Below are 25,678 nucleotides of genomic sequence, written 5' to 3' on the forward strand. Positions count from 1 at the left end.
ACACAATTTTTTTTTTAAAACATTGAATATCTACTTAAAACCAAAATACTACCTCAAATGACAAAAAATATCTTTGAGAAATTCACCCATGTCCCATCCACTCACATGGAGAAGGTAGGGTTTATAACCTATTGTGCATCCATCCACCAGGTGGCGACAAAGATGGTTTGGCTTCACTTTTGAGGAGCTGTCCTGTCGTCCATCTTTATGTACAAACTACAAATCAGCCACTTAGCTTAGTTTAGCACCAAGACAGGAAATATTGAAGATCCACACATAACGTGTGAATTGATGGGCTTAAGAAACACTGAGTTACCCGACCTCTCACCATTGTTTTCAGTCTTCAAGCTCTAAGTGAAATTCTGTACAGATATGACTAGCAACAATGATTTAATGCTCAAAAAACAAGTTTTCAATCACCAAAGTGTTGAAGTATCCATTTACATTAAACAAGACTGTGGTGACTGATATACACATACTGTATAAACACAATTGTTGACACAAGACAGATCAGACCATGAATCATCTCATGGCACATGTGATAAATTCTCATTCCTGAGACCAACAAGGAGTCTGTCATCACTTGAGCACAGATAACCCCAAATAAATGACAGTGTGTAGCTTCAGTTGACCTCAAGTCGAGTGAAGTGCTGCTGGACTGCAGGACACGTGGTGCGAGAGGGTCGAGGAGCCAAACCCCCCCGTTGGACCTGCCGCGCACTGCTCATGATCAAAGCTTTTAACCTGTGTGAACCCATCAGAAAACCCACTGAGTCGGCTGGTCTGACTGGTGGAGAGACAGAGCTGTGAAGATGAGGGAGGGAGGGGATCTGTCTGAGAAAGAGCAAAGGGGCGGGAAACGGTACGGTGATGAGCAGGAATTTGTTGGAGACTATTGACTGTAAAAGATTAAAGATGAGAGAGTCTCCATCCATGCGGGGGTGTGAGAGCACGGAGGAGGTAAAAAACAAAGGGGAACGACCCCCACACAACATTAGGTGGTCCTCAGAATCCATGCTGAACATTTTTCCCGTTTGATTCTCGCTGCCTGTCCCCAAAGACCTGATGTGAAAAAAACCGGTTGGAATTAAAACGCATGTGGTGAAAGCAAATAAATCTCAGCAAGCAAACTTCTGACCAGGACATCTTCAAACACGTCGGCTCACGCTCGCTCGGCCGTGCTTTTATTAACCGTAATCACTGAACCAACACGGGATCCATTTCTCTCTAAACCTTCACTCAACATTCCAGCTCGCCTCGCTCTGCCTCACTTCAACTCAGCCTCTTTAAACACACTTATTCTCGATGTCCCAATCATGCTAAAATAAATGTCCTCTCTTCATGCCGGAGCCAGATGACCCCGGGTGAGGGGCCGCGAGGGGGTCTCTCCACTGCCCAAGTGCCAAAATCAGGGTGGATTTATTCTCCCATCAGTGGCAATCAGACATCAATAGAGAGATAATGGCACAGGAAAGACCCATCGCTTTCTGCCCCCAGCCAGAAGGTGCCTCTGGAGGGGGGTTGAAATGTGTACGGGACAGAGGGGTGTTATCGAGGGAGGGCCCGAGGAAAGGAACATAAACAGTTAATCAATGGAAAATCCTCCACTTCTCCAAGTTCTCCGTGGTCACTGAAACCCGAGTTGACAAAATGTGGAAAAGCAACAAAACTTCTCCGTACGACAATTTGTCCTCCTCACGTTAAACTCCTGCACGAGCCGCTGACTGGTACAACCAAGATCCAAATCAGCCATTTTTTTTTTTTGTGTGGCTTTTCTGTTTTCTGCTTTTGTTGCACGGGTCACGCAGCCACACAAGGGTCTCACGTCATAACTCACTCTCTGAAAAGCCCCCCGAAGATGAAACTGCTCTAAATTCATTTTCAGCAGTATACTCCACGGCAGTAAAGGGTCAGACAGGCCAAACAATAAGAACATAATCACAATGGAAAAACCTAAAGTCAACTCAAACCCTTAACATTTCAGAGGAGATATTTATTGAGTGGAACCACAGCCACGGATTGAAAAACAAACTCACTGTTCCTGATTTCTGCTCTTTCTCTTCCCCGTATTTACTTTCGACCGCGATGGGCCAACTGGTTTGTACGGCCGCTACTGCAAATTTGCTGTGACATGATGCTGATTCAAGGTCCTGGGAGGCGGGGGGGGATGAAATTTGGGTTGGAGGTAAGAGCTTATACACTCCATTCTGCTCACAGTCTCTCAAGGATTTCACAGACAAATGGGAAAAGAACATAGAGACCGAAAAGAAATCTAAAAATTGTTACTGTTTTGGAAACGCGTTGCCAGTTGTATCCCCGAGCAGATTAGTCCGGCCCATGCATGGATTCCAAGTCATTACAACGCATTTGGGAGATCAGAGCCTTTTTATTGCAGGGGTTTAGAGACGCTCCCACAGAACATGCATGAATGAGACACACAAAGCCGGAGCTGGGGTCCACAGTTAAGCAGATCTACCGTCTGGGGGGGGGGGAGGTCGGGTACTGGATGTAGAAAATTGCGGCAAAAAACACTTTTACGAAATAGCTCTCCAGTGTGTGTCCCGTTACGGTCGACCACCACACGTCAGCGACAGGATGCCGTTTGTTGCTGTTTACACTGGTTGGTTTGGTAACAAGAACGGGAGAAACCTCGGCAAACATGGACTGAAAGAGCGCTTGTGGTTTGGGGAAGATGACGAAAAGCCGAATGAAGCAGTCCAGGTTCAAAACTGAGTCCAAAATGACTGATGAAATGATAATGTTCCACTTGTTTGCCAGGGGACTTGACAACGGGTGACTGAGTGTGTGTTTGGAAAGTGAACGACAAAATAAGAGCTGTGTTTCTTCACAGGAAAGTGAACAACTGTGACTTTGTGTTTCAGAGACTTGATTCCAAGGTGGTGCTTAAAGTACTCAAAGGTAATAAAAACAATTCCAATGATGCAATATGAAAAATGTTGTCCAAAATCATATCATCCAAATCTTAAGCTCCTGTCGGTTTCAGAGGAGATTTTTACTCGTTGTTCAGTTGTCTGGTCAAAAACATAAAACTTGACTTGGTTTCAAACTTTTCAAACTGTCACTCTCACTGAGCTCAAAGGACCATTTTGTGCTGTCGGACATTTGTTTCAAATTCACTGCTCAGCTACATTAAGCAGAGCGACAGTCTGTGGTCAACATAGTGAAGCATTTAGAGGCACATATTTCCCTCGGGACTTGGTAGAGACCAAAAACAGAGCTAAGAGAGGGAGTATTATGAAGTTGCGATACCATGCAGTAATGGATTAAGTACTTGTAGCACTGTATAGTACTGTTACTTTTAAAGAAACATTCAAATTCAACTCAAGTAAATGTAAGCACAAGGTAAGCCAGTTAATTAGTGTTAATTTAATAAAAAGGGGACAGTGAGGGTAAATATGTGATACCAATTCTATATTAATAATTATTTATGATGGAATATATGAATTATATGATGAAGTTAATTAAAGAACATCTTCAGGCTACAAGGCTTAAACACTATTTCTAAGTGTGAGTACCAAGAGCAGCCAATTAATTCCAGTCAGGCACTTTGCAGCCTTTGTTTACAACTGATCATTACAAATACACTCAGTCGGCAGCGTATTATCCATCTAGGTAAAATTATCGCTGTCTCATACAACAGCCTTGCCAAAAATAATTCACTATGCTGAGTATTTATTAAAAGAGAGTATAGGCTCACTGTATGGTGATATGATGTTATGTGTGGCTATACAAAGAGATGTTTGTTATTTCAATTTAATATCTGGAATGTCGGTATATTATTCAGAGACATAAATCCACCTGCCACTTCCTAAATAATTAACAGAAGAATAACTATGAGGTGCAACTACGGAAGTTGTCAAATGAAGAAAGTTTTTGGTACATTTTGGTACATTTGTAAACTGTAGTCGTGGCAGCAGACTGGTCTGGGAGAAACGCGACAGATATTTTGGCTGTTTTTCGTCACAGTTCCAGTTTCAGAAGGTTTTAGAAGTCCAGCTTGGTCGCGGCCAACCGGCACAGACATTGCTAGGCAACACTGTAGCTGTGGATTCTCTCCTCTGAACAATGAGTTACACATCTGTTCATAGATCTCCGTGAGTCATGAGCGCTGCAAAGTTCTCAACAATCTGCTTCAGATCCAACGTCTCAGCTTGTTCGCTCTCATTGTAAAATAAAACCAGTGCACTCAGCCTCTCTGGTCCCACTGCTCCTCTGACACGGAGCTTTATGAGCTCTGCTGTCACGACGGGGATGAAGAGAAGCAGAAGAAAGGTGGCGAACACCTCGCTGATGCAAGAAGGGGACTGAGAAGTCTCGGCTGGAATGGGAATTTTACTTGTTTTAATTAAGGTAGAAGCAACTTCAGAGCTAAACTCAACCATGACCTTATGACATTTTTCATGTTCAAAAATGAGAAGTAAAAGAGATTACACAGATGGAGCTTTTCACAATCCAGTTAAAATGTTGAGCATGCACACAAAACCTATCCGATAGAACAAACTCAGGTCTAATTTCCAAAGAAGAGGTTCCATGGATCAGACTCACAAAATCTTCGGGAATAGGGAGAAAGAGGAAGAACTTTAACACAAATGACAGAATGAAAAGAAAGGAAAACCCCAAACGATGGAGCAGAGAAGTGAGAGAGCTCTAATGCTGTGGGAGTATGCAGGCAGCGCTTTGCTTTCCGTCGGCCCCCGAGCATCCACACGTCCCCCAACTCCAGAGCTTGATAACTCAATTCTACAGCAGCACGCCCCGAGACTACCAATGAATCTGGGGGATTGAGAGAAGAATTCCCAGATGTGCTGGCACAGAAACCAGTCACCTGTATGTCTCGTGTGACTTTTTACTGCAGCAGCCAATCCTTCTGCGACAGGATGATGAGACGCAACACGTGAACATTTCTACTGGTGATCAATCAGATTCACAGCAGAGTTAAATTTGAGTAAAAGCTGCAGCGAGGAACGGACATGCTGCTGCTTTGATCCTGCAAAACGACTGGATTTAATTATTCTAGGTCTCAAAACTATACTGGTATTTCCTCCTGCACATCCTAATGCGAAGAGGGATTCTTTCCACAATTTGCATGTTTACAACCGGTGGATTGTCCCGTGTGGCTTCGCTTCACCACCGCGATAATCACTCCAGTGTGTCGCAGTGGAGAAATTAGAATTGGGCGCGGGCCAGAGTCCATTTAGTCCACATGGTCGACTGACTGTTTAAGGACATAAAAAAATGCAACTCAGCACTAAAGAAGAAAGAATGGAAAACAGTTAGAGGGGACGAGAGGAGTAGCAGTGAAGGGGAAATAGCTGAAGATGGTTCCACTGGTGCTTCATTACAGGGGATATTGAAAATTCACTACATTGCTCCACAATCACTGAAATATTATGTAAATGAGAAGAGACGTGAACAAAGACAGACTAATGGAATAATGTATTCAAAGTTGTTTGGAAATCACTTCACAGATGTATCTCTAAATTATTCCTCCCATCGTTTCTGTGTTCTCCTCAGATCAGAGACTCATCTTCATCAGAAAACAACTTCTCAGTGTAGCTGATGAAGGAGCTGTTAGAAGAATATTCACTGTCATGAAAATATGGAGGCTGTATAAACTTCTGTTTTATCATTTTAGAATAACACGTATCCTTGATATCACTACACATCAGCAGGATCTGCACCGACATCTGATCACAATCTCACAATCTCCATGAAGCTCTTGCTGTGTTTTTATGTCCAAACCTGATCCAAAAACAGTAGAATTTCAAATCTAAGTGCTAAGTTAAGTATAACATGGCTCACGTGGGTGTTGTGGCAACCTCGTAATTTCTATGTCAAAATATAACAATGGACATCGCCGGAATTAAATTATTTCGAGCGTAAACAAGTTTCTAAATCAGTGGCTGACAGAGAATCTGACAAAATCACGTGACACACTTCCTCTTGAAGACGTGTCGAAGATACGCAAGCCTCATGCAATGCGAACACAATGAGATGATGATCAGCAGAAGGGGATCAGCAGATCGGCCCCTTCATTCGTTTCCCTTTTGTTTGTGTAAAGTGGCAGTTTGTTCATCCTGCATCTCAATGATTACATTTCTCTTATCCGTCTCTCAACAGTTCTGGCTGCAGTTTATACAGTTTACTGGATCCGTGGCCGCCTGTTTTGATGAGGATTCCTAAAAGCCTTAATTACTCTGGTGAGTACACAAACAGCCAGTTAAAAAAATTAAAAAAAACTGTCATCCAGCTCTGAACAACTTGTTTTCTCCATTTAACATAAAACAACTTCTACATGATTTGCGTTTGTCTACAACTGTGATTTTGGAATATGTTTCAAAATAATATTTATTATAATTGAGCACTGTTTTTGTTGAAATGCCCCCTTCAATTTCATATTTAAAAGATTTGTGATAAATACAAATTACACAAAATGTCCATACCTGACAAAAGCTTACACAAGTCCTGTTTTACACTGGTATTGTAGCTGGAAGACTCAAGTAATGCAGTTCTGGCTGACTGATTTTACATGGCAGTCTATTTGCTGAGGCCATAAAAAGGAACTATAAATAAGAGCTATATGGTCGGCAACAGAAACAAAGGACCACATTGTATTTGCACTTATATCATAGTTTGAAAAAAGCTTTAAAATGTCCAAATGTGCCGAATGAAAGAGGATAACTTAAGAAAAGGTTGAGAGAAAATACACAGCGATTGTCTCGGTTAATTAAAATCATTTAATTACTGTGAAGCCGGTTGCTGCAAGATTATATATATATCCGTTAAGGACATTGTGTGCGTTTGCTACGAGGACACGCGACAGGACTCTGGTGCTGTGGGACATTCCTTTCCCAGAACCAACCTCTTACATAACATGCCACTATCGATTCTCAGACACGCTGGCTATAAAAAGAACTGGGTAAGCAGGCGTTTCCATCCAGAAGTAAAGCAAAGGGGGAAATCTGAAATCTTTGCATCGGTTTTTAAACCTACACAAGGTTTTGTTTGAGGCATTTTCCGTCTGAGCTCTGTTTTCATCTCCTCCCAGTCGGCACAGGCCGGGTCGTGGTGCTGGCTTGTCGCTGGCACTGAGCCTGTCAGCTTCACTTACGCCTGATGAACGGTCAACCGATGCAAACCCAGCTCAAGTCACTTCTCATCACTGGGGCGGCTCTCGCCTCATTTTACCCCAAAAGCTTTGACATTCAGGGATCGAGGGACCTGCTCAATCATCTGTACGGAGAATGTCTTTATTACCTTTACGTGCTTCGGATCCAAACTCATAAAGAGACAGAACCGTTAAAGCTTAAGACACGGTTTGACATTTTGGAAAAATGCTCATTTGCTTTCAACTCTGTAAATGTGCATCCAGCGAGGGGTTAGCATTAGCTTAGCAGCTAACAGGAAACAGTTAACAGGCCTCAAAGGAAGCAGCATCTGCCGCCACGATAAAAGCTCATTAAGTCATATCATCTCCTGGAGCAGAATACATGTTGTGGTATTATGGTGGGTTGCTTGCTTTCTTGGCCGATGCAGAGCTTTCGAGGAGTCTCTACCAGTTGCCTCTCAACAACATAAATTACGACAAGATTTCAAGCTACCTGTTGCCACCTCCTTCGAAGGCTACATAGACCGATGGCCTCACAGTTCTGTGACTATTTTAGCCAACGTCGAAGGCTCCTTACAATGTTGGATTTTTCTTGGGGCAACTTATCCCAGTTCCTCAACGGTACAGTAGCGAACAGTACAATGGTAAAGTCGGGATAAACTGGTGATACAAACAATCATCTTATTTCAGTTTGGCCTTCGTAGTCTACAAAGACCATTTCCGTCAGAGATTTATTAGGAGAGGCGGTGGACTAGTGGCAGAAACTTGGACTATGGGCAGAAAAGGTCTCTGGTTCGTCTCTGGTTCGACTCCACGGAGAAACAACAATCTGTCCAAAAATCCAAGAGGATTCTCCCTACCCTGTCTAGTGCCCCTGAGCAAGGCACCTTACTCCCCCAACATCTGCTCCCCGGGCGCCGTACATGGCTGCCCACTGCTCTGTGTGTCCTGCACCAGATGGGTTAAAGCAGAGGTTAAATATCCCTCCTTGCATGAGTGTGCTTGTGCATGTCTGTGCATGAGTTTGGGACAAATAAATCTATCTTAATCGATCTAAATCGTATCTTAATTAAAAGAAGTTATGTGCTAAACTAACTGTAGCTTGATTTCAAAAGAACAGACATGAAAGTTGTTAAACGGAAATTTGGATGAATCCCAAAATGTTGAGCTAATATTTTAAGTTGCATCATCTACCTTTGTTACTTTCTTGTTTTTCGACAACTGTGTTTTTGTGAAGCACACTTCCTGCTGGCCCGCCTCCCTCCAGACGAGAAGCGGTGGTTTGAATCCCCATGTGAGAGGCAGGTGGGCGAGGGCAGGGGGCGCTAGCTGAGCCCACCGAGCCCAATCCATCACACAGTGACAGGAGCCATTAGAGCGTTGAGGAGCATCTGTGGAGCCCCAGGTAAGAACGCGTGTGGGGGGGTTTGTTTTCCCTTTCCCTCATCTAATGCACAACAATGTCATATTTTGCATGTCTGGTCTGTAGCGCATATCATACACATACACACACACACACACACACACACACACAGCAAGCAGTGTGTAACCATGCAATATCACACGTACACATGTTTGAAGGGACCTCCCATCTCACACTCTGATCCATCTCCGACACCCCCCCGAGGTCAGGCCTCGTCGGCCCTAGCCAGCAGCTCAACACCTGAGCTCACAGTCCAACACTCTGTCACCTCCAGACATATTTCACACACACACACACACACACACCGAAAACACACAAAAACACATATACACACACACACACTTCTCAAGCACTGACCTTGCACTAATAGCCAAAGTGTGAACAGAAAACCGGAGGTGTGAAAAGATAAAGTGTGTAAGCTCGACATTCACTGAGGGGCCAGCTGGGTCTCGTCCCACATTTCGAAAAATCATTTTCCAGCGGTTGCGTTGTCGCATGTTGGACAAAAGACAAAATGAGCAGAGGGACGTCTCAAGTTCCTCTGAAGATAAACCTGAGCCTCGGTGTGTTCAGGGGACACCAAGGGACGCACAGCGCTGACATGACATCACTGAGATGATATCTCTCTCATCCTGTTCACACTTTGAAAGCATCGGGCTTCTGTATTGTGCTTTCAAAGGGTCGTTCTTGTCGTGGTCACGTCAGCTGTGTCAGACCCTCGGGGACTTTGGCTCAAACTGCAGCTTCATGTCAACAAGCAGCGTCGCCTCCTCACAGAAAACAACTGACACTTTCTCTTTCAGGTTAAGATGTGGATGAGCAGTGGGACATTACACTATGTGCAAAGGTCCACAGTCAGACAATAAAACAATGGATTCTTCTGACTTAACAAAGCTGCTCATCAAACAAAAATGCGTAGAAATTGCAGTGAAAATGAGATAGAATTATCAAGCCAGACAGTTCTGGTTTTCCCGTATTTACAGCTTCCATTCAGGCTAATTTCACTCTCAACAACTGTCTCAACATTTATTTTACCGCTCGACTAACGAAGACAGAACACCTCAGGACAGACACTTTACTGCATTATCCTGAGGACTAAAGACTCGGAGATTACGTTAAGGAGAATTCTTTCCTCTGGTAAATTAAGAGCTCAAATTATGTTTCAGTGTCTCTCGTTGAAAATGGGCCTGTTAACCGAGGCTGTGCAGGAACCATCCCGTAAAAAGCATATTTTTCCACATAAACTGTGGTCGCACCACACGCACTCGCTGCTGCCAACTGTGCTACATTTGAATGCTATAAAGTCATTGCCTGTGAGTAGCTGGGTGTATAAGAACCCATGGTTATAAAGGCTTTAATCAGGGAACTGCTGAATTTCACCATAGTAAAGGTCAGCTTGAGTAAACAATTTAATGACTGTTTCCTTTTACACTTTTAAACACAGGACACGTCTTGGAAAGAACTAATTATGTAAGCAGTAGCCTGTGATTGGCCCCGGCTATCAACACTATGCGTGTTTGTGGGTTCAACGCTAAACAGGTTTGTTATATCGGCGGTTTTGTGTCGTAAAAAGTTTAACTGCTACTTACTGGAGGAACATTCTGTACGGAAAAGGTATTTTCTAAAAGACGGAATATCAGGCCCATATCGAAGAAAATCATTGTGAGATTCTGGTCGTAATATTATAAGAATAAAGTCTCACTTTAATGAAATGAAGGTCATAATATTACAAGATAATGTTATTTATTCTTTTAAAATGACAACTTTATTCTCATAATATTACAAATCAATATTCAGTCTCCTACAAATGTACTCTTATAATATTACGACTTCATACTGGTAGTATTATGACTTTAATCAGTTTTAGCTTCATTAGCTTACTTGTAATATTAAGTATTTATTCTTGTATCATTACAACTTTATACAGGTCATATAACAACTTTATTCTTGTACTGTCAGTTTTTCTTTCCCTTATGTAAAGTCACATGTATATAGACTGTATATTCATCAAAGTGTCTTTTATCCTGATGGTTGACCCTGATTTACCCAAAGAGCCTGATACACTGCAGCAGAACACATTAAGGTTGAACCAGATCTCTTAACAAAAAGCTTTCAGCAGAGTTCGGATGACAAACGATGCCACGAGCTTGGACTGCAGCGTCACCGTGAACCCAACATATGCTTATTCAATTACTGCCTGGGCACCATTGTTTCCCTCCGGTTCCCTCCGTCTTCTCTCGTTCTCTCAGCCAGAGGAGTTTGTGTAACGCTTACATGAACACAAAGGGAAACGGTCCTGTGGCGAATGTTTAATGTTTAATCCCCTTTAAAAGATTTTGTATTGCCCAGGGACAATTAGAGTTTATGAATGGAAGAAGTGGATCACTGAGATGCGGACACTGCACAGACACAAGCCTGCAGGAGGACACACACGCACAGTAAATTACACATTATTCAATATGACAGTTCGTCCTGACCTCACTTAAACATGCCGTGCTTTAACATGAAATGTCTGTTTTCTACTTTCCTTTCTTTAATCCTCAAAGAAAAAATGTCTTTTGTGCACGATTCTACAGTTCCGATATCAAATTAAACTTGTGCAACATATAAGAAATAAATCAGAATAATATGCACGCATTACCCCTTGATTTGTATGCATAGAGTCTGCCGTTAAATGAAGGAGCCGTGTCGTGAATTACCGTGAACCTCCGCCTCCTGTAACCTTCAAACCGCACACAGAAGCCGGAACGGCACAGAGGGAGATTTGCAGCCGATATAAAACTCTAATGTAATTGACTGCACGCCACAATCAGATAAGAGGGCTTGTTTCACTATTTCCAACGTTAAATGTCAACTGACTCGAGCCCAGCGGAGAGCGCGGTAATAAAACGGAGCGCCGGCCCGTTGTGGACCCGTCTGTCACGCAACGAGCTCTTTAGTCCGTCTGATGCATGTTCTCCAACGAGGAAAAGGCCGAGACACGGTGACAGTTCCTGTTTCCTGCCGAGTTTCCCTCTTATCACGGAATATAAATGTTGCAACGCAGCTTTCCTGTCCTTAAACTCAGTTTTGGGGAGTTTGCAGCCAAGTTTTCAGCACCTGATAGATCTCCAGCCCTGTGTTTATTCTCCCTGTGATCCCTTTCAGCTGTGTACAGGAATGAATGTTCGTACGGGCGGTTGACGGCTCGACTTGCCCTGAGGAACGACTCCCTCTGCTCATTATCAGTCAAAGTAACGGTCTCGCTGCAGAGAGACAGAGACAAATGCTCAGGCTGCATTAGTTATTAGACCCGTTTGCCGTGAGGACGAGAGGTTGGATCACAATACTTGTTACGAGTGTCGTATATTCGTTAGAGTAGATCATTTTGGTATGTGTTCAAAACATAATGACAGGCTAACGTTTATGATACCTGCCTTCTGGACTCTCGGACATTCTCAGGGAGTCCTCCAGGTGTTTACTTTAGAAGTTCTCTCCCTTTTCGAAATGATCCTTGACTTTAGGAATGACCTCTGACTAGCTAATGGATGGGTGTAGAAGGAATGTTCTTGACCAATGTGTCTTCATGTTCGGACACAAAAACATGTCCCTCTTTAGTCAGAAATCCCATGGGGGGACGGCATTTACCTGAAGTCATGGGCGGAACCAATCTCTCTATATATACTGTGTGTCCGACCCCTGGAAGTCAGATTTCACTATTTGGCCTGGGTGATTTCTCCGAGTTCTAGAGCTTGTCCTGACCTGTGAAAATTCTGTGTAATAAACATTATTATACTTGTAAGTACTGGGTTCACGTTCCTTTCCTTCACCATCAACTTCTACAACAAACATCAACATCTCAGCTGACCAGAAATATACTTCAGAGTCTCAGAGGAAAGATGCGTCCACAAGGTGACGTGACCCAGGTCTCAGCTCAGGCGACCGGCTGAGAGTTGCATCATGTTTGCAGAATGTGCTGCAGCATCACTTCCAGGGGGGATGTGTTGCTTTACAGTCGTCTCTGAGCAAACTGACAGAAAAGTTTCTTGTTTTCCAGAAGTGCCAGACAACCCACGCAGTTCCTTCTTTGTCTCCTTGATGCCAAAGTGTGAACGAGCTGTGGCCTCACTTCACCCCCCCGCGGCAAAATATAACGAGATTCCTCCTTTCATTCCCTATTTATCTTGTTAGTAGAACATGAGACTTTTTCATTGTGATTTATGTGCACAAGAAAATACAGATGTGCAATAGTAGCCTGGAAAATAAGGACACATGTGAAGCCTACAAGGTTTTCAATTTTGTTAAAATAACAAAATTTTTCTTGACATTATTTTTTATCAACTTTAATTCTGAATCGGATAGAAGGATATTGAATTGTTTTCAAGCTTAGACTGTTTAAATCTGTTAAAACGTTATCAAGTTGTATTAACACAACTTAAATTTGTGTTACCAAGTGCTGATCAGCTGGTAAAGTATCCTCCTTCAGATGTTTCTCCAGTGTAAGTGCACCTGAGTTGTGTGTTGTTAGTATGAAAGGTGCCACATGACTAGAATTTCATTTATTTCTTGTAATGATCATCACTTTGGTTATTGTCATGGCTACACTGGATTGTGCTGTGAACCCATCTGCCCCGGAGACATTTGCCGAGCTCGTTAACCGAGGTGACAAACCATGGAAGAAATACGATTCCTGCTCCGCACCAGAACTGTATCTGTCAGCCGGTCAAATGTGTTTTTCAAAAGACAACGAGATCAGCAGGGTTTGTGGATTTTCGATCGAAAAGTTGAGGATCTGTCAGGTCTGAGGCCTCATCTCTCCTCCAGCCCTCTCGGCCCTGCTTCCTCTCGGGTCTAGCCATGGCTGACAAGCCATTAAAGGGCCTGTCTGCCTGAAGCAAGGGATGAGTCGTACTCCAGAGGACACAGGAGTCAGATAAGACTTAAATCATGAGAGGACAGTGTGGAGAAGGCAGCAGCAGCAGAGGCCCTCGGTCTTCATTACCACACAAAGAGAGAGAGGGGGGGGGGCTGGATTCTCACTTCAACTCAACTATTTCCTCTCCTTGTTTTTGTCTTTCTTAGTTTTCACCTCTCGTCCTGCTGACACCTATCGCTCCTGACCCCCTGACCCTCTCATCGGCTGCTCTGCACTTCACGTCATGTTCGCGTGCGCTGCTGAATTTGTCTTGATGGGCGACGAGTCATGGATGTGACATCGTCCAGACAGCAAACAGTAAATACTTCTGACAGGAGCTGCAGGGCGAAAGGGTCATTGATGCTTCAAAAGCTTTCACATTTATATTATTTCAACGATTTCCTTTCCTCTCTTTCAATTGGCCTGTGAAATGTGAATATACAAGCAAACGTGGGCACACACACACACACGCACACGCACACGCACACGCACACGCACACGCACACACACACACACACACACACACACACACACACACACACACACACACACACACACACACACACATACACACAACCAAACACATTTTCCAGCTCGGGGATCTCAGATGCAAATCATCTATATAGCTCAACAGTTGTGTTGTGCACAGCCTCTATTAGAGCAAAGACACTATCCATCAAGAAGCAATGAACATCCAGGGGTCGATGGGCGATTAGCTTTATTCTCATCCTGGGTTTGGTTTAATTGACTCAATGGTTCTTCATTTGGATGTTTGTTAGCGAGAGGAAAGTCACTTTTAAAGATGGAGCCACATGATGGGACAGATTTAGAATTGAATGCAGTCGTGACCTGAGACTTTAACCTTGTTACAAATTAAGTCAGTTTAGTCCTGAGGCTGAAAAGGTGAAGTTTGTAAAGATAAAAGCATTTCTGTGAAGCCATAATGATAGTTATGGGCTAAGAATCAGATATTTGTTTGAGAATAGATTAACTCAAATTGGAATCGCTGTCATTACATCATAACTGAATGTTCCTCATGCACAGACTCAGAGTTGAATATTCAGATGTTTGATTTCCTTTTCAAACATATATACATATGTATTTACCTCAGCCAAGGAGATTATTTGATCATTGCTGTTTGTTTTTAATCTGTTAGCAGGATTACATTAAAACTACCGGGTAACGGGCCAAGGAGGAACCAGTCATTCTTTGGAGCGGATTTGATTGAATGGGTTGATTCAGGAATATTGTTGTACTTTCTTTAACATCGCAAGATAGACAATTTAATTTTTTTTTATAATTTCTGAGGAAATAATGGAGAGATCTTGATGAAACAAATGCTTAAAGTTCTGATATCTATGTACAATTTGGTGCAGCTTGATTGAATTTAAGGGGACTGTTGGGCCTTGGCGGAGGTATGCTCTCTGCCGAGTGCCAGATATATATTACAAGTTTGCCAGAATCCTGACAGCAGAGCAGATGCAGGAAATCAGATAAAAGTGAAAAAGCTGCACCACAGGGCCGAGAGCAAACTTGTTTACCTTGTAGAGGAGCATGATGACCTGTCGCAGCTTGAGCTTGTGGAAAACGCAGACGTCATACAGCGCCGACACAGCCAGGACGGTGACTCCCAGCTCCTTCCACAGCATGCTGCAGGCGGCGCAGGCCAGGCTGCAGAGGAGCCACGCCACCAGCCGCCAGGGCCCGGCGTGGCCCCGGAGCGTGCAGTGACGCATGTAGCAGAGCAGCGAAAGCAAGAAGAACAGAGCGGCGCCTTCGTCGGCCCGGCCCACAACGCCCGCCACCGCCTCCGTGTGGATGGGGTGGGAGGCGAAGAGGAGGCCGGCCAGGAGGCTCCACAGGCCTCCTCCGAGCAGCAGGCGAGCCAGCGCGGTGAACAGGCCGGTCACGGCTCCGTGGAGGGCCACGTTAACCAGGTGGTAGCCCCAGGGCTCCAGCCCCCCCACAGCGTGGTTGAGGCGGAAGGAGAGCGTGCAGAGGGGCCGGTAGGACTTATGGCTGCCGCTGTGCGTGAGTAGGGTTCCCCAGAAGTCATCGTAGAAGATATTTATCCAGGGCGTCTCTGGGAGCAGGTCCTGATTGGTCTTGATTGCACGGCTGCAAAGAGAACACAAAAAAAAAACATGATTTATTGAGGATGGATGGATTAAGAATTGATATTTGATGGAGTACTTATGACATTTTTAGTCGATTCAGTGGATGTCACTGCTTCACCGCTGTGCCACATTCAATAAAGGAGTTTATTGTATATTGCACTGCGGAGTCTCTGAGGTGAGTGCACAGTTATTCTTTACCAGTGTGGACTAAGCAGAAAATATAGGTTGCTGAGAAATGAAACTTTTCATTTCCCCCCCCTCCCCATGAGAGTGTGGTCAGGCTGCGTTCACAAACAGAGAAGCAGAGTGCCAGCGCCGAGCTCTGGGCAGCTTCGCCACCGCAGCTCCAGCCCTTCCAGCTGTGGACTCAGGGGATTAAGAGAGAGCACCACACCCTGAACCACAAACAAACACAGGCAGCGCAGGAGCGGAACGCCATGTTGGCAAAACGCAGACTTCCAGAGCTCTGAGGTTTTCACAAGAGGACGAAGCAGCAGCGGAGCTAAACAACGAGATTAGAATGTTTAAGGACTTTCCTAAACAGATTACACGTTTTTTTTAGCCTCTATTAGGCTACGAAAGAGGTCAGTTGGACTTCCCCTCCGTAAGGGATGAACCTGTGTGACCCGACTTATCAGCCGCAAGCTGTGTTAGTGTCGAAGGCTGAGGGGAAGTCCAGCAGGGGTCAACGCGAGGACAGGAAAGGCCGGACTCTCCCTGCAGGAGCTCGGTAACGTTAGACGTGTTTTCTGTCTTTTCTGCCTCGGTATGAGGTGTTCGCAGACCTCGGCTGCTTCCACTGGGGAGATGGCGCTGCTGATAATTTGAAGACAACAGAGTAAGACCCCGCAGAGAGGAGGTGGCTGGCAACGGCAGAAGTGTTGTAATTAAACGCGTGATGAATGGGACATGACAAGGGATAACAAGCCAAGTGCACCAGGTTTGTAATGTGTCCTCGACGGCAGCCGCAATTAACACACTCAATTAGTTCGGAGAGTCGGGTGGGGAGAAGACGGCGAAGTCTAAAAGTAGCACGAGGCGAGTCGTCAATGACGCTTTTGAATAGATAGGTTTAAACAAGCGTATAAGTGAGAAAACCCCAAAACGGTCGACTCAGGAGTAATGAGCTGCTTCCTTCAAGGATAATAAGACTTTATTTTGGCAGACGTCCACCGAACAACCTCTTCAGTACCAGAAAGCTGGTGGAGGGGGGGGGGGGTTCGGTGGGTTGCAGCTTAATCACAAAAATGGGCTGCGGAGGGTGAACGGATCCTCGTGATGGATCCAAGGGAAATAAATACCTGGCCAAGGAACGGCTGGGATCTACTAGAAACGCCGGAGAGGTCAGCGCACACATGATTGGGTTTCTCTGGCGAAGCGGCCAAAGGCTCTAAGAGGCCGTACAGCCCGGCTCTCCACTTCATGACTCACGCACGCCCGGTCTGTTTCCTCTGGCCCATTTGTCGAGTGAGATCTTCATTCCACAGCGAGACGCTCGCAGAAGAGGCATTATGGTTCATTTACATCTCCGAGCTGTTCTGGAGACAAGTGCGTTCTTTTTCCACTGTGCGCTGCTGGAGGAGCCAGTGAGGCCAGATACATTATATATTGCCTCAAAACCACAGCAGGCTTCTTTTTTTTGTCTCTGGCAGCAAAAGCACGGACAGAACGCCAGTGCCAGTCAGAAGCCCACCGAGTTTATGGCCTTGGCTTATTGCTGTGCTTCACGTTCCCCTCTCAGACTGTCTCCTGCTCATATATGAATGATCTTCCCTGCATGAGTGTACCTCAGTCTGCCCCCCATCACTTTACTGGCTATACTAGCCCCATGCACAGTCTTTACAAATTCTGTTTTATACTTATATATATATATTCTAGTTTTCTTGTTTGTTTTTAATATATATATTTGTTGTACTATCCACTCCAGCAGCACAAGAACACTTTCATACTGACACTGAGACAATCACTGTTTTCTGTACCATAGGGTCAGACCCATTCATGTATCTTTAATATGTTGTCCCTATGTTTCTGTGATTTATGTATGTATGTCGGGTAGGTGTTTAAGTGTATAAATGTATAAGCAACTGGATGATCTAAATTTCCCACGGGATTAATAAAGTATCCATCTATCTATCTATCTTTGTCACGCACACCGGCGAGCACCTAGCGTTTGAAACAACAACAAAAACAGGGGGATACGCCCACAGCTGATTAACACGTTTGTTATTTATTCCTCTGTAAACTCACCCTGACCACACCAGTCACGGTGAGTCTCCTCAGTCTACGGGCGACTCATTAACCCGCAGAATTTCTTCATGGTCCCACGTCTCCACCGGCTCAGAGGCCAGTTGGAGAGGGAGATTGAGTTTCTGCGGCTGCTCGGGCTCGTTTCTCAGCAGAGCTGGCAGCGAGGAGGACCATTTCCAGCTGGGAGCACATTCCTCCCCCGACCGCCAGCCTGCACGCCGACTCCCACAGGAACGGGGGGGATCATGTCGCCGCTAACAAGAGCAGCCCCTGAAAACTTCTCTGCCTTCCCTTCCCCTGTGTCTCGATCCTGCCACGGTTGATTCATCCTCAGCTTCCTCTAGATCCCGGCCATGCACCACAACCAGTTTGCTCATCACAATATCAACCAATTTATTTTCTATATGAAGATTCTAATTGTTTAAGCACAGACATGAAATTTGTTCAGACCCAATTTTCGGGACATTTTCCGGTTTGTTTATCTTTCGGACGTATGAAGGACGCAGCAGCAGATTGTCAGAGTCAGACAACAACAGGAGATTTGGGTTGCGGCAGAAGCAGGAATCGATTTTTAAATAGCACATTGAACCCGGAGTCTACCCTCATCCCCAAAAAGTCATGAATTTCGTTGCCTTTCTATATTGACATCTATGTCTGCGTCTTCTATATCACCTCTTTCATGTGTTCTTAATATCTTCATCATCGTGTCCACTATTTTCTGGACATTTTTCTTATCTATTCTCTTATAGGCTCTCTAGGGCAGGAAAAGGTCCTGAAAAATGTCCTGAGCAAGTGACTTGGACATTTGTGTTCTCTCCTCCAGAAAAGTTCAAAAGAATGTTCAGAGTTCAGTGCACGTGTGAAAGCAGCTTTTCATCTTCAGCTAGAGAGATTAAGGTTATTATATGAGGCTTTGGTGCCTCTGTACACATTACACTGTTCCACTTAGCTGAAAGACTGCTTTAAACCCAGAGACCCAAGATGTTTCCGTAATAAAATTCACCAAACCAAAGATGCTGCAGAAGAAATCGTGTCTGTTGATTGTATCATCCGTGTGACTCACTCTTCTCACAACTTCACAAAGCCAAGCATTTTGTTTCTGCATTATTATTTTTTGTTTTTCCTCCAACCCCTAAATCAAGATGGAAACAAAGAGTCTTGTTTGTGTTATTCCGTTTGGAAATTCATCACTTGCATAAATTAGCCTGAAACAAAGGAGCATTGCTTACACAGAGCAGTGCACCATGTAATTATAAACCCAGAGTAAAATCAATTTCCTACAAAAACCGGAGCCCTTTTTTTTTTTTGCTGAATTTAAAAGCATTTCCATGAAAAATCTTCCTGCCATCTCTTGATCTCCTTAGCTGAGAAATAATCATGTGAGAGCCAACCCCTGGAACAGAGTCACTCACCATGCGAGTGCACGAGCAGGATGAAGAGGAAAAGAGCCCGGTTCAATGACAGCAGGATCCCATGTAGAGAGGCTATCAAAAATTGAAGATTGATTCGCTCTGGGTGGGACTCGCCCACATGAGGGATGAGACTGATATTGGAGATCAGATTGAAAACCAAGGACATGTCATCAGGGCTTTTCCTTTACAACCGCTCAATGAATATGAGATGAAGGTGGGAGCGAAAAAAACGTTTTTTTGAATCTGAAGGACACAGCCATAAACACTAGAATGGCAACAGTTCCCTTAAATTCAATCAATCTGCGCCAAACTCCACACACTCCGAGCAGTTCCATGAATAAACCAGATTTCATCAAGATCAAAGCAATTCTCTAAATAAAAATGTATATTCGGGAAAAAGCCATTTGCAAAGAAATAGATGATGTCCACTTTCATACGTGCTGAAGTTCAGATCTACACCTTTGACCACCAAACTCTAATCAGTTTATCCTCGAGTCCAACTGAGCATTTGAACCAAATTTGAATAAATACCGTTCAGGGGTTCTTTACAAAACGTGTTCACATCGGGATGGATAGACGACCAACCCCAAAACATAAAAACACACGATATCACAATGTCTAAGGATGAATCCAATCCCTGATCCGGATTCCGGATCAGCACCAACATTTTCGGATTAGCCAATGAGAATTTTAACAACTCATGACATCCTTCCACCAAGTTATAGTGGTCAACTGTTGAGTACATTTTTTAAAATCTTGCTAAAAAATAAACAACCCAACGTACAAACAAACTGACAGAGGTGAAAACAAAACCTCCTGGGGAAGAGGTAATGAAAAACATCCTCATTATTAAATTAAATCACAAACACGAGAAAAGATTTGTTGAAAAGTAACAGATGTTTTACATGAATATCAAGATAAAACGTCAAGTGAAATCTAAATCACAAGCAAAGCATTCGTCTGAGTACGAGTCAGCAGTTCCCTCTGGATCCTGCCAGTTGAACCCGTTGACCCAAAACTTAAGTGCAGACAAGACTCGATCAATTAATCATATTCCCACTGGTTCCACAGTGGGAATAACCAATGCTCTCCCTCTGGAGAGCGAAGAATGGAAAAGCCGCCGTTTCAAATACAAAGCACATAAAGATTTCCATTTGTGATAGCATTTGAAAAGAGAAATCAAATGTGGCGGGTGTCTGGGGAAAGGGATCAAAGGTCTGCCAGCGACATGTCACCACCCGGCTTTAATATGTGAAAGGAGCACAGTGGTATTTTTAGACGGCCCACGGAGACACCGGGGCAGCCCGCTCACTGGTTCCGGTAGCTTTTGTCTAACGTTTCTTCCCATGGGCGAGCAGGTCATTACAGGCAAAGCTCTGTTGCACTCACAGTGGCTCATATTAGCAGACATAGTTAAGTAGAAAGACACATAACAGAGAAAATACACTCAAAAGGTATAATCCCCCGTAATTTTAATCCGCTATTTAAGAAAATATTAGTAGTCTGGCATGCGCTGAAATCCTTTAATGACATGAAAAATAAATCGTGTGCCGTTTTGTGTCTTTGGATTAATGTGATTTATGTATTCAGCGCGTCAGAAAAGCAAATCCAACTCTGAAAAAGCTCATTTGAATACATTAATTATTAATGGTAAAAGGTGACAGGGATGAAAAGCAAAAAGATGGAGGGAGAGAATGTATAAAAAAGGAAAAGAAAGAAAGAAAGAAGGGGAAAATTTACTGTGTGCTATTTTTGCTGCATTGTGGCAAACAGCTTCCTAAAGCATTGGGGATAAAGATGGGACCCGCCAGCCATCGGCCACGCGAGCCAAACTAGATAAAATGTAATCAAGCGTTAACATTTAAAGACTCGCTCAGCCAGGGGGAAAAAAGAAAAAACACCTGGGTCCCGTTCAACATGGAGAAAAACAGGCCAGATTTCTTTTGGCCCAGTTTTCACAACTCGTTATTTCTGAGTCTCTTTGCCAAAACGTAATTAATAAAAGTGTCGGTGAATATTTTGGATGTTTGAGCTTCAACAGGCCGAGCAGCACAGTGAGTGAATGAGGACGACCGGTGAGAAATAAACGTTTGTTAGTCACTGTAGCAAACACACAGCACCACCACCGCCGTAAAATCCCTATTGTCCAGAGTGAATGGCTGCTTTCTTTCATTTGACATATGTGATTAGTAAGTCTATAGTAAAAGCTCTCAATAAAAGAAAACAGCCTGAGGGAGCGATGGAGAGGACGAGGATTTTTTTGTTCCTTTTAACAACAAGACAGAATTAGTTTCTTTCTGCAAATATTCATTGTGTTTTAACAGGTGTAATCACATTTACTATAAAAATTGCTATTTCAAATTGATTTAAATAACTTAAAGATTGTACAGTTGCACAATCTTGGCTTATATAAATGTACCACTCCTGAGAGGCTCGCTGGTTGTGGACACCTGCCTTCCCCTCCGTCACTGTAATTAATGAAAGGCAGGAGATTCAGGATGGATGAGAAACTGGTGATGCTGATAAAAGGTCAGGGACGACGGTAATTAGGCCGAATCTGGGCCTGAAGGATTCTGACCTTCAACATTCTTACCTTCAATATTATTTCACAAGTGTTGTTGTGTTTACCTCTTTGTGTATCAATGCTTCTGCTTCCTGCCTTGATATAAATGTGTCTTCCCTTCTGTTTAATTTCTAGGTCAAATGTTTATTATTAATAGTTTGGATGGTTTCACTTTCTTACTCTTTCATTTTCCCCATTTCATAGAGAAAAGAACAGCACTTGACAAATAGACTACAGTCTGTGGACCCAATATGTCTAACAAGGCCCAACAATAGCTTTATAAAACCAGAAGTAAATCAGCAACATCCAGATCTTAGTTGGATCTGCACCAAATTGCATATAGATTTTTTTTCCATCAATATCATGAATTAGTAACTCGTAAATTAGCAAAAATGTCAGCGGACGCTCAATCTCACAATGTTACAGACGGATTAAAAAAATATTCCTGGATCAATTTCTTTTTATAGTTCCTCACCAAAATGTAATGGTTTCTTATTTGGTCCATGTCCCATCCATCTTTTGGTGAAGGAAATACAGTTGATGTATAAATACACAATCCACTATGCTTCTCGGGCATGTTTATGTATTTATGAATATATGTTTTAGTAACCTACTTTATTGTGTTCATATCCTGAATGTGTGTTCACACATTTAAAATGCACAGAGAGAGATGGTACTAAAAGGAAGCAAAGTGTTTTCCAGAGTTCAAGATGCAACACTGTTGGTTTCACCCGGCAGCACTCCCTAACTAAGTGGAAGAGGTCTTCCCCTCAGGGAGGGTATTTGCATTGCTCCACTGGCACAATCATACACACTCACTCCATTTCATGGCACAGTACACAAGCAAACACTAGGACACTGAGACACGGAGTCTGGAGAAGGGCGAGCTCATCCAGCTCCACAGAGGGCTTCAGCTCGGTGAATACCCGCGCCTGCTGCCTAGCATCCCTGATCAGCCCTTTGTTCTCTGCAGGACAGGCAGGGGGAGGCACGGCCGGAATACTGATCACCAGAGCTAACCATGGCAGCCAGCGAACCAACCAAACAACCAACCAGTGAGCCACACTTCTTTCCCAACCAACCAGGCTGACGGAGCAGGAATCCTGGCAGCCCGGCCTTGAATCCCATGGTGTGAAGTTGCCAGAGGTACTTATGAGACCAGCACAGCCTGAGGGCCTCTTCCATGTGTGATAAAGCTGACTGCATTCCATCTCTTTCGTTTCTGACCAACAGATGTCAAATTTGTGTTTGCTAAATATCCAAAGTTTAAATCCGTCTGAAAAACTTGGTTATAAAAAGTTGTTTAAATTGAATTTAGAAACCGTAAACAAACTGCAGACAGGGTAATGCAGTCTGAGTGAATGATGAAGACGCAGTTCTGTCTAAAAATGGTAACTAAGCTCTCTGCTCACTCTACTACACATGATGTCACTCACTCTACTAAAGGAAGCATCAATAAATAGCATTCAACTTGCATACATTAGTTTGTCAAGAAATAAACACCTACATATGTTTTGACTCTTAAATTAACTTGTTTTCAAACGTCTTTGCTTCACCTAATGTTAAACTCAAAAACTCAAGTGACAACAGCGTCCTTCATCACTACTGTTGTATTCTAAACTAATGAGTTGACGTCAAAGTTATATTTTGGCTCCAAGTGCAAAGTTGGGTGATGTTTATAGTCACTTCCAGGTGCAAAAGCCAATTCCAGGAGCTGCCGGTGCAGAGGGAGCAGAGCGGGGGTGATATCGTGGGCTACACTGTGATTATTGTATCCAATAAATCTGTCAGCATGTGCAGGGCTGTGGCCAGACAGCAGAGAGCTGCTGGGTCACCCCTGTGGGCCTCTCTCTCTCCCTCTCCCTCGTTCTTTCCCCCCCACACGCATCCCACTCTTTCCCAAGAAGCACCAACTCTTCTCTCTTTCCTTCCAGCTAAACAGAATCTGTCACTGCCTCTAATCTCCCACCAGCAGCCTCAGACGGTGGAGCGCAGTGGGCAGTCCACTTCCCCCAGCTCCAGTTCAGATGGTTTTCATAAGAGATGGTTTAGTCCTTGAGGGCGAAATTCAAACGGACACTTTGCACTTCCACATGGTGACCGAAAAAACACCTGCTGTCCATGTGTAACCGACGTAGTGTTTATCTGCTTCACCATCATAGATTGTGAACAAAAATCAGCTTGATCTCCCCCTGGTGGCGTGGAGCAGGTTTTAAACCCTGCCTCCTCTATGTTAGTCGATGGGACATGAGCCGACATTTTTTGTTTGTATGTATGTGTTGGTCTTTCCAGTACGTTCGGATTAGTTAGCAATTTGATGCCGAAACATTGGGGTGAAGCTTCATGAATGACAGCTGAGACAGACTTGTGATTGGTCAAGAACTTGCCGCAGTCGTCTTGCCCAGCCGCTCCGCACTACGTTCACTATGGTGCAAACTCTGGCTGCAAATTACGTCAAAAAAATATTGTGGTAACGATCAATTTTTTTTTAGTCTAGTTTCACCATCTTAGTTTTGCATATAAGCGTGTTAGTATTAACCCTTTTATGCTAGTTCTAGAAGAGCCAGGAGAGAACCAAAGTTATGGAAAGTGATCCTCAGGGGAACATGAAGATCAGTGTCAAACTTCATGGCAACTCAAAAGTTGTTGAGACTTTTCCTTCAAGACACAAATGTAGACCTCTTGATGGAAACCCAGTCCATCAGTAAACCAGCACAGGTCTTGAACACAGGCACAAATCATCATTGACCACAGAAATAAGCATTCAGCCTATTCATTAAGGTTTTACTGAGATTTATGGAAAAACAATAATTTAATAAAGCTATTACAAACACCTTGAGCTATGTTTGCTTTTCTCGTGAACTTTACATGACCATATTTTTTTTAATTCTTACAATGACAACGTTACGGTCGCCTAATTGAAAAATTCAATTTCTCTGGGTCATCTTGGGCTTTTTATCCAATTTATCACTAAAATGGAAACATTTGACCAAGCCGGCTTTTATCAAATAAAAGTCACAGACCAACAAAAACCAAGAACAAGGTCTTTGTTCTCCCACTGGTTCTACCTCTGTGTTTCCCCTCAGCCTGACCCATGTCTAATGCTGCGGTAGTCACCCAGACTCGGCCTCGATGGGGCCACTCCACAGCACTCCTCCTCACAACAGGAGGGCTTTTGTCACGCTCTGACCTTTTTGGCCATGTGGTAATAAATTAGTTTGATTTGTTCCTCCTCTCCTGTTTAGAGTGCTTCTCCTTCGCATGTGAAGGGAGATCAATGCAGGGCCACTATACAAGGGCTTGTGGCCTTGTAGCGTGCCAGACCAACACAGCCCAACCCACCACCGGGCTGTTTGAGTGATCTGGTTTGGACGTGGAGGATGTTGACCCATGCAAGGGTTAAGCGAGACCTTCCCCAGACAGATGGGACCAGTGTTGCGGGATGGAAAAACCCTGCACATGCCTGAGCTTGGAATAGATCTCCTCCACCATCCCTCTTCTCGAAACCTTTTTTGCATGGAGGGGCTTTACAAGGCAGAGCAACCCTGAAGGATGAGCCTGAATCATGGGTGCATCGCCGTGGAGGCCTCCGCTCACTGATGTTTATTGCATGGAGGCTTAAGTGCAGCAAGAGCTTTTTGAGAATGCCAGTGGAGCAGAAAGGAGAAGACATCTTTAGTGCCCCCGACCATCTTACATGTTCAGCATGTGAAACAGCTGTGTGATGTCCTCGTCCTCCTCCTCTCGGCTCTTCTGTTTAAATATGAAGAAGCTGCCTGAGTGCAGGAGGACTCAGGAAGCTCATCCTCCTGCAGGCGCGGCGATTAGCGGCTGTTTTCTAGAAGCCCTTTGCAATCAATCAAACACAAATATGAGAGAGAACCAATCAGCTT

The 25,678-nt window shown here is 43.9% G+C and overlaps 1 protein-coding gene across 1 annotated transcript in view; it reads right to left on the reverse strand.

The window, feature by feature from the left end:
* The window catches only part of tmtc2b (transmembrane O-mannosyltransferase targeting cadherins 2b), a 97,027-nt gene that overhangs the window by 39,289 nt on the left and 32,060 nt on the right, over positions 1-25,678 (reverse strand). Inside the window, exon 2 of the mRNA XM_061076231.1 lies at positions 14,988-15,564. Coding sequence (XP_060932214.1) covers positions 14,988-15,564 — 577 coding nt within the window. The remainder of the gene's footprint in view (positions 1-14,987; positions 15,565-25,678) is intronic.

Source organism: Limanda limanda, chromosome 8 (assembly GCF_963576545.1).
Source record: "Limanda limanda chromosome 8, fLimLim1.1, whole genome shotgun sequence".
NCBI classification, from domain to species: domain Eukaryota; kingdom Metazoa; phylum Chordata; class Actinopteri; order Pleuronectiformes; family Pleuronectidae; genus Limanda; species Limanda limanda.